At 36.9% G+C, this 10,720-nt stretch overlaps 1 protein-coding gene across 1 annotated transcript in view; it reads right to left on the bottom strand.

The window, feature by feature from the left end:
• SATB1 (SATB homeobox 1) overlaps positions 1-10,720 on the bottom strand; it is an 80,425-nt gene that overhangs the window by 32,909 nt on the left and 36,796 nt on the right. The window contains 2 exon segments of the mRNA XM_015568066.1: positions 3-80; positions 8,263-8,475. Coding sequence (XP_015423552.1) covers positions 3-80; positions 8,263-8,475 — 291 coding nt within the window.

The raw sequence follows: 10,720 nt of genomic DNA, 5'->3' as shown, positions 1-10,720 counted from the left end.
TCGTAAATGGAAGCATTAATGTTCATGGTATTGTTCTCTGGCTTCCCATTCCTCTCAGTGGCAATAGTAGCTGTTTTCACCTACAAAACATTTTGAACATGACTGTCATTTTTCATTGGTCAAATTGTCTTGAAGCTTCCCAGGCTCAGCATCCAAACTAGACACTGCTGCTCCTTTGATGATCAAGATGATCAACAGTGCAGTCATTCAACTTCAGTTATTACCCGGAGACCAGACTGCTTAAGCTAAGGAAGTCACACTGTCACAGGTGATTGCATCTGTAATATGACAGCCACTGCCAGCCGACAACAAGGAATTACAATGCCATAAAGTAAGTTTTCTGGAAAGCTAAATAGTTTCAAAGACTTGAAAACCCTAAGCTAATTGTTTCCCCAATTACCTCCCATTGCACTTCTAACAAAGGAAATTCACAATTAAAGTCATAAGGCACAGTGCTGTATCTTCACCGGGTGCCTGTGCCTAATAGACAATGGCATCACTAATAGCTATTATATACTATGGCCTTTTTAATTTTAGGCTCTTTTTTTAATGCCCCTTCCTCATGTTTCATTTAAAAAATCTTCCATAACAAAGCCATTTGCGGAGCTGCATATTTAAATCTTCTATCCATCCATGAAACAGGTAGAGTGCCTTGCTTAATTATCATAAAGGCTGGTTGCGTTTTACACGTGCATGTCCAAGCTGTTCTGTGTAATTATTTCATCTTTTCCTGGCACCCCTGTATATAACTATTTCTTTTTGACTTGTGGAACCAGACTATAAGAAAATGTTCCACAATATTTAACAGAACATTGCTGCGAGTTACACAAAATATATAATCAGTGGCTTAAAAAATATATCCAAAATGTATAATCCTGAATGAAAGATTAGCATGAGTGCTGTTGGAAATAATGATAAAAAGGTGCCAGCAGAAGAATGCCACAGAATTTTAGGGGAAAAATTAAATCACACCCTCAAAATTTATTAATACTATTATTAATCTTTAAAAGTGCAAATTTAATTTTTTATTATGCAGTTATGTTGACCAGTCTGGAAAATTTACATCTGAACCATGTAACTTCTTTTTTTTATTTTATTTTTTAAACTGGGGGACTGATAAAAATGTAAATGAAAGTTACCAAGGATGCAGGACCATGTTTTTCCTGGCAACGTGATTCATTAGGGGCCTGATTTCTTTGGGTCCTTTACAGAACCCAGGTTTTTGTTCTCTAGAAATTTAGCATCTTGGACCATTTCTCACATATACTATAAACACTAGGAAATGAAATGCATTTTAGAATAAACGCAGGAATTTTTTTGGCTGCAAGTCTTCCAGGTTTATTTCACACTGTCCCAAAATATTTGGCATCAAAAGTGGGACAAAGGTTATCCTAGGCTATTCAATTCTCTGCTCTTAGTGAGTAAATATGAGCCCCTTTTATTTAAAAAAAATATATTTTTTATTGATTTCATAAAGGGAGAGGGAGACAGAGATAGAAACATCAATGATGAGAGAGAATCATTGACCAGCTGCCTTCTACCCACCCCCTATTGGGGCTCGAGCCTGCAACCCGAGCACGGGACCCTTCAGTCCACAGGCAAAACGAGCCAGGGCAATATGAGCCCCTTTTAAAGGTGCCTTCTGAATCCTTTGAACTTCTAGCCAGTTGGAAAAATAAATCACTCTGGCTTGTCATAGAGAGACAGCTAGACTCTTCCACCCTGACACTACCTAAGGACCATGCTGTGAACTGGTTGGACCACAGGCCGGAAGTGAGGACACGGAAGGTGAGGCAGGGAGGACAGGTGTCCAACGGGCTGGGCCTCACTGGCCTCTCCTGCACTGTAAACTGGAGACAGGGGTGGAAGCCAGCTTTCCAGAGTCCCCCTTGCGGCTCTGTGACTCCCGTAAGCAAGGGCACTCACAGAGGTATATTCAGGACTGGAGGCCACTAAGCACATACACCGGGCTTTGAAGCAATAATCTGCTAAACACCACTTTAGGAGCCAGAAGAGTTAACGCATTACCATAAATTGCCTACAAAGTTGCTTTGGTGAGATTCACAACTTTGCTCTGGGGTGGTCTTGCTTTGAGGCAAAAGAATAGAGTTGATCACCCTATGGGGTCCCTTTTAATACCTACTTTTCTCACTGCTTAAATGAAAGAGAAAAGAAAAGCCATTTCAATCGCTTTGAAAATTGAATGTTATAGAAATGGGGGCACGAAGTCCAGTGCATTGGAAGAAGTAGTTCCCGGGTAGCAATCTGTGTAGCAATAGCTGAGAGAGAGCAGTCTTTGGAAACTCCGTGTTTCATGTTTTTGAAAATAATTTGCATTCTTTTGTAAAAATGCTGTTTAAGAATTTATTCTGCAGGTAGCCTATAATCATTTGTCTCAACACTGTGATTTTGTCTCTAAAAATTTCTTTGGTTTAATATTTTTTAAAGCAATTACAATTTGAATCAAAAAAGCAAGATTTTTAAATCATGGGGGCGGGGGGGAATCAAATAATCGTTTCCTGGTAGCCAACACAAAATAAAAGTGGGAAATAAGTGCACATGAAACATTTAAAAATTTTTTTAAAAAAAGTGAGAGCAACAACTTTTAAAAATATAAAGAAACCGCATTACTCATTTTAAAAAGATTTAGGAAAATTCTTTATCATCTTGTTGGCTTAGATCTGCATCTTATCATAAATAAGCTATTACAATTCTGGAATCACATTTTTTCCTAAACACAAGCTATTGCTTAAGGCGAACTGACTTGGACGGCTTTTCAAAAATATGAGGGCTGAATTTTTCCCCAGGTAAAAATGGAAACAAAAATCTTTTATACCTCACTCTACTAAGTACTATTTTAGCTTAGTACAAAAAAAATCTTCTTTAATCCTGGTTTAGCTTTTAATATTATATCACACATTAAAATTCATAAAGTAGTTCATTCCAGGCAAAACAAACTACTCTTCAGCTCTTCTCTGCAAATAGCACAGGAGGTAAAATAAATGCAGTTGCTTTCTGAATAGCTTTTATCAAGGTAGGGTATACTACTCCATCATTACGGCGGCGCCGAGAAGTAGTTAAGAATTGAAGCTTCTACCATGTACCTACCCATGTGGGGATAGGGCACAGCCCTAAGATGATTTAGATCTTTTATTTCACTAAAATCATGCCATTAAATCCTATTTTTGTTTCTTCATGTATTGCTGAATGCATCAAGTCGTACTACAAAATGAACTATACACACTACATATGTGCTACAGATTACACGCACAGTGCACTAAATGAACTCCACTATGGTCTTCATGGGTGAATATGCACTATTCCCTGAGGCAGGAGCACAAGCTCATAGCACATGTGTGTGTGCACACACATAAAGTTTGATGTCCTTTTACTAATAATTATGAAAATAAACACTAACATTTATTAGTTGCTTATGGGCTGTGTATAGTGTGAACACACATCAACTCTAACCTGCACCATACCCTGAGTAGTGACTATTACTGCCCCATTTAAAATTTGAGGAAATGCTCTTGAAACGAAGACAAATATTTAAGTCATTTGTCCACAGGCAAGGCTGAGAGCTAAACTGCAGTCTGTCTGATGCCAATGCTTATCTTAGACACCATGCAACTTCTTTATTTGGAAAAATTCTTATTTTTGAAGGCAGGCTAGACCTGTTTTTTGGTGGCCCTTTGCTAAATCTAATTCATTAATATCTAATTTTTAGTAGTAAATGATTTTATCATTAATTTTACAAATCCAATCTGAATTTATTTTTCAAGGCATATAAACCATAATTTTTTTGGTAACGTTATGTAAGAAATGTATTATTTAAGGCATTCTTATTGGTGATGAAATACAGTCCATAGTAACACCATCTGGAGGATTATGGTTACAGAAACAATATTATTTTCCAAGTCCTCTAACTTTTCAAAGATGACTGTTAATGGGAAACATTTTACAAGCACATAAATAAGATCTGATAATAATGCTGGTCAAGGAATTTATAACAAATAAAATTTTAATCATGTATTAAGCTCCTGCCCATAACTGGACCTCTGTTTCATTATATTATAGAAGAAGTTGTTATAAAGAGACAGAAGGTGCAGCTACCAGGTTAAATTAATGATAAATTCCTTTATGAACTTCATACATTTTCTAAAGCATAAAATATCACATCTTCCTTTAGAAGAAACTAAAGAATTACTAAGGAGCTATGGAAAATAAGGGAGAAAATTATAAAACTAATATAAAAGTTCTAATTTGGTAAGTATAGACTATGAAAACAGAAATTGCTAATTTACCTCCAAAAGTCACACATATTAAAACACACAAATAAAACTAGAGTAAGCACACACCTAAAGAGAAATCAACTTAAAACTGACCTGTTCTGTGGAACAATTCCCACAAAATAATCTTTAGTTATTATTAATAAAATCCCTCTAATAAACTCATCTGGTTTAAACTCAATCTGCCAAGTAGATTCAGAAAAAGAAGCCTTTAAGACCAGGCAGTTTTGGAGGAGTTGGGTTCTTTCAGATATTTTCATACAACCAAAAATTAAGGGGCAATATCCTTTGTGGGGGTGGGGGTACCCGGAGAGAGAAACCAAAGAACTTATATATGTATATGCATAGCCCATGGACACAGACAATAGGGGGATGGAAGAACTGGAGGGGGGGGGGCGGGAAGAAATAGGGACTGGGCAGATGGGGAGAGAAAAGGAGATAAAATGGGAGACATCTGTAATACTAACAACAACAACAACAAAACATTAAGGGGTGGGAGGTGGGGGGGCAATGACCTCCACAATCTCAGAAATACCCAGGGATCATCTATCCAGATCACATTCTTGTACATCTTCCTAATCTAACAGTAAAACTTCCTACCCATGACAAACAGAACAAGTCCCCAAGTTTTTCTTTCCCTTTTCTATCATGTTCATTTATATTTTTGAGCAGGTGGAGCTTGAGGGAGGGGGAGGAGCAACCGAATGCACAGAGGATTGGAAAACTCTGACTAAACCTCAGACTTGGCTTTATCATTTTTCTCCCACGGAAAAGTTGGCCTGAAGATTCAGTGAATTAATATACATCGAGGTGCTGAGAAAACTGTGAACGATTATCAAGTGCAAGGTAAGCCTGTTTCTTGAATTAGCAGGTAAAGCTGTGAAAATATACTATCATTAAACAGGTCTGGGCCAGAGCCTACGACCCCAGTGACAAGCAGCTCACAGCATGGCTGCCCCTACTGCAGCACAAGGGACAGGTGTGCACAAGATGCACCCCACCTAGGCAGGGCCTGCCCAGAGCCTCGGTGATTCCTGAGGCTAGTCTGGGTTTATCCAGGGACGGTGTTCCTAAGAATAAAACCTAGAGTTTGACTCAAACCAATGAAGTCCCTTCTTGAAGATGATTTAGAATCTGCTGAGTTCCTCAATAGTTTCGGTCCTCGATCTGGTTTGAACCAGAAACATCCAAATCATCTTCAGTATGACCTAAAGTCTACTGAGGAACCTGGAAAAGAACCCAATTTCTCAGGCCTGAAAGTGGGCGGGGTCTTCTGTGAGTCACAAGGGGACCTGTGTCTACAGCATGCAGTTCTTTGGAAAGAAATCAGAGTTGCGTTTTAACCCAAACCCACAACTTGTCTCACTGTACATTTCAAATCTCCTCATTTTTGGGGAAATGAAATGCATAGTGATTTCACATAGATTCCTCCTTGGCAAAATATAAAAAAGACAAAATTTTGCTGTCTGGTTCCAGTGTAGGCTCTAGATTTCAACTGCTGCAACGAAGTACTAATTCAACTGTACCATAACACATTTTTCCAAATCTAAAGTACTTGTTTGACATTGGAAATGCTTTTAATCCATTAAAAATTTCTTAAAATTTAATTCACTGAATCATTATTACAGAATAAAAGGTGAACAAAATGATTGTGAGCTCTATGATAATAATACTAGAGGCCGGATGCACGAAATCCGTGCAAAGGGCTCAGCCCTCGCAGCCCTGGCTCCGTCCGGAAGTCGTTCGGACAGTCGTTCTGCTGGTCAACCTAATTAGCATATTAGCTCCTTATTATATAGGATTAAATAATGCAAAGGGATTCTCAGTGGGGCAAATACATAAGATACCATAAAGATTTATATTATAGCAGTGAAATAAAATTATACATATATATCAGATAATCATTTCAGAATTTGATGAATAGAAACAATGTTTTTTCTCCTCTGAAAGAGTTTCGCTAAGAATCCACAGTGTCTACATACTTTACATGTTCAACATTGTCTGAACAACCTGGATAAGGGCTTAGTCTCAATCCTTCTTGAGAACAAATGCAGCTAAGGGTGGCTCAATCAGTTAATCAATAATTCAAGCCAAGTAAATTATATTTCCTATCCCAACTTATCAGCAGAGACAGTCTTTAGACATATATATCAGAAAGCTACTGAAGAGTATCTTAATAGTTTATGGAAAGAAATAACCCTTAACAATTAATGTAATTTTGCCTAAAGAAAAAAACTTGATGACTAAGGACAGCAGAATCCCATTTGAAAAACAGAAGCATTAAAATCCCAGAAATATGAAAAACAAAAGCTGTATTAAGAATCACTAAGTTAAATATTTGGATACATTTTTAAAGTTCATACTCGTCTCAAGTAAGTCATTCTTTTGTTGGTCTTGCAGATTCAGTGATAAGTCAGACAGCTCTCTGAGCAGGGGGCCTTTCTGTGATGATCACAGGAACAAAGTTAACTAATAATCATGTGTGTATTAACTCTAAACACCACACACTAAGTATTAAACCGAGTCTAAGTATAGTATTTTTTGTTTAGTCACTCTTATAATAAAAGTTATGTATCTATATAAAGAGTTCCTCATTCTTTTTCTTAAGAAAAATCCAGAGGTATATTATTTCTTAAATATTTTACAGAAGTCTTTACAGACCGAATTCAATAGCTATGTGTGTGTGTATGCAGGTGAGCTCTATTATCCTTTCTATTCTGCTAGAGAAGCATGGCTTTCTTGTTCACAATGACAGTAATGACTCCCTTACAGTCTGCTCCTATAGACATCAAGACCTAATTAATTTTTATTACATGAAGCAGAGAAAATGGACCTTTGTGACATTTCTAAAAAATAATCATTTCAAACATTACAACATACAGTTTAAGATCCTCAACAGGTGGCTAAATATAATAGCTATTTCCTATTTATGGAGTATCTGTAGCAGTTTCATATTTAGTGTTAAATGAGCTTTTTCTATAATTCAACACTTGGAAATGTATTATTATTTCTTACTATTAATGAAAAGAAATGAACATCAAGATATAATTTCATTATAACATGAGGTTACATACTTTAAATTTCTATTCTATATTCAATTTTATCCAGTTTTATTGATCTTATTTTTAAGAATTGTGCATGCCATAAATTATATGTGAAAGAAATATATTTGCTTGTGGATTATAAATCTAATCCACTATTAAACTTGTATCTAATAGTTGGTATTGAAAAGTAACTTGAATGCTAATAGTTATGAGGCTACTTTTTAAACTCGACTAAAAAACAAACAAACAGTATGGATGTACATACACAAAGTTACCCGGAAGGTGACTTTGGTCTTTCCTAAAAAAGTGTAAAATTTTGGAAAACAGAAAATGTGCCCATTTCTGGGAATATGGATGGAATTTCTTATCAGCTCCATTTCAAGCTGCCTTCCAGGATTGTATTAAACTTAATTATGAAAGATTACAAACGAGATGATGTGTAATTGGCACCAGCTGCAGTTCGTATTGGAAAAGCACAAATACAAATAGAATTATTTATTTATTTATATTTATTTACTATTCAAATGGTGGTTCTAAAACTTGCAGGGAACAAAACGGACTGTTATTACTCACCTCCCCCGCCCCCCATTAAGTTTAAAATACTTCTTTACATAAGTCATAGAGATAAATATTCCTTTTACAGACTACTTTTCATCCCCCAAAGAACCCCAAAGCAGCAGCAATACAAAGCAAGTTTCTTTCCCCTAATTAGTAGCTTATTGTTTTTATACCATTATTAGTGCTTGGGGACAAAATTTCCCCAAAGCCACTCTATACGTGTGTGTGTGTGTGTGTGTGCGTGTGTGTGTGTGTGTGTGTGTGTTTAAATCTATCCGCCTATCTTTCTAATTCCTTGTTGAGATTCTTCATCAGGTATTTAAAAAACAAAAGCCAAAGGAAAAGGCTTAAGGAGAAAAAGTAGACTTCACCTGGGGAGGGCGGCTGGGCGGTGTGCTTATCAGGGGGGCAGGACCCATGGCCGAGGCTGCATTCAAGCTCCTCTCCCTTTCATCCTGGTAAATTCTATCTCTTTCAGCTTCTGGTAACTGCAAGAAATTCTGCATAGCCCGAAGATTTACCAGCAAAGACTGGGATGCAGTTTTGGGGTCCTCTTCCTTTCGGAGAATTTCTGAAAGCAAGCCCTGCAGGGAATGAAAAGCAGAGAGTGAGTGAGCCTGCTCCGGGCTCTGCCCGGCCAGTGGTGATCCTTCCCTTTTTCTTTTCCACTCTGTTTAGAAAAGGAACAGTCAGAAGCATTAGTTCTACGTAGGAATATGTTAGTTACAACTGATGTGGTGGAGAAGAGAGCCTCAATTGTATTCTTAATTTTATTAAGCATCTGCTTTACATATACCATAAACCGAAACTGCCTAATTGGTCTCCTTCCTTTCAGTAGCTTAACTTGCCATGAAATCTTTCAGAGAGAGACGATCCAGGGAAGTTAAGAATAAATGAAATGCTCATAATACAACAGCACTGAACGGTAGAGTTCTCAAGCTGCCTAGACAAAGACGGTGGAATGCCAACAGCCTAACATGTAAAGATACAAAGCTATTTCAGGAGAAATAGAACTTTCATAGAAAATGAACTACAACTTATTAGAAAAAAGAATGTTATGGCCCAGCCACAGTTGTGGCTCAATTGGTTGAGCATCATCAGGGCACGTACCTGGGTTGTGGGTTCAATTCCCCAGTCGGGGCACCTACAGAAGGCAAATGATCTATGTTTATCTATCACATCGATGTTTTTCTCTTTCTCTCTCTCCCTTCCTCTCTCTAAGCATGTCTTCTGGTGAGGATTAAATAATAAAAGAAAGAATTTTACAAAAGCATCGTCTAAGATTAAGGCTATGTTTTCACAGACAATATTTTAAGTTAGTCCTTTATTTGAAAATTATTAGAGTCAATGACAAATGATTCTTTGTATTTATCATTTAGGAAAACTACATTTGACAGCCCCGATGACTCTAAATACTATCTTGCTATGTTATATCTCTTGGTAACAGGTTGAAATTCTGAACTTCAGAAACCATAGATTAAATCTGAAATACATAAACCCCTCTCCACATTTCAAAAATCCATGAGAGCATGCCACGGAAAAGAGTATTATCCAATTCTGTAACTATTAAATTTCTTGAGGAATACAAATATGTCTTTCTAATAGAAGGAATTTACAAACTATTGCTGAAGACCTTTAAAGTGTCTCTTTCCCCAAGTAATAGAGCCCCCCCCCCACCCCCATTTTATTAATTTTTGGAAGAATGCTTTCAAAAATGGGTGGTTTTCCCCAATTTTGTTTAAGGCATTATATGAAATTGAAGGATTAGAAAATTTTTCTGTCCATTTGATAGGGGCTGAGCAGCTCTCACCACTTCAGTCTTCTACATGAAACAATGCCTGGTTTCTACATTTAGCCAGAATATCAGTTTAACACAATATAGCTCAGGATAAAATGTCCAGATCTCGGTATAGTTTGCAAATTTCACTTTCCAACAACTCTGCGGAAAGGGTGAAAGGATACATTTGGGAAAGGGGAGATAAAGCGTCATGTCAAAATAATTAAGCCCCAAGATTATAACATTTGCGTTTTTTCATGGTTTCCTAGAAGTGCAAACCCAGTTTTTGGTTCTTCGGGGATAATGCCCAAATGCTCAAATAGATGCGGACAGTATAAAAGCACTGTCCACTATTAAAATGATGTATGGGCTGCTGTGAAAAAAGAACCTCCAATAGGCTCAGGGGGCTCAAGAGTACATTTTAATCTCTCCCTTGGTCTTTGCAACAGAAGTCAGAAACCTGGACCCAAACTTTAAGTTTCACCATGAGACACGTAAAGGAAGAACGAAGGGAATACGTCCTTTCATTGCTAATACTGACAAGTAATGCTGCAACCGAGTTTACACAAGAGTAAAACATCCAGTCAGTTTAACTAAAATTCAGTCAAACAGGCAGTCAATCATCCAGCTATTTAATTTGCACAAGGCCAACTAATTAGATTGACTGTGTTGATGTGTCACATTAAAACCGAAAAATACAGGCCTTAAGAACGTTTGAAAATAGGTGTAAAAAAAATAATCCATGTTCTCCACGCTTCCCTACCAAATGTTATGTTTTACAAGATGTGCTTGGCAAAGTAATATACATCAACTATACAGAAATAGCGAGATAGAAAAATACAGCCTAATAAATCAAATGTTGTAATTCCTTGAATATTCTAATATTCATTTTTGTTATCCCAGCACAATGCCTACTCTATACGTGTTTGATATATATATTTACTAAGTGGATAAATTATGTGTATTCAGACCACAAAAGGAACAACATTGCAAATGGGTGACTGAAACGTAGAAACAAGATATGCTATACCCAAGGGTAAATTCTAATGGTA

Source organism: Myotis davidii, unplaced genomic scaffold, assembly GCF_000327345.1.
Source record: "Myotis davidii unplaced genomic scaffold, ASM32734v1 scaffold962, whole genome shotgun sequence".
Taxonomy (NCBI): domain Eukaryota; kingdom Metazoa; phylum Chordata; class Mammalia; order Chiroptera; family Vespertilionidae; genus Myotis; species Myotis davidii.
The sequence above is the reverse complement of the archived record's forward strand: the minus strand, read 5'-3'. Positions and strand labels throughout refer to the sequence as shown.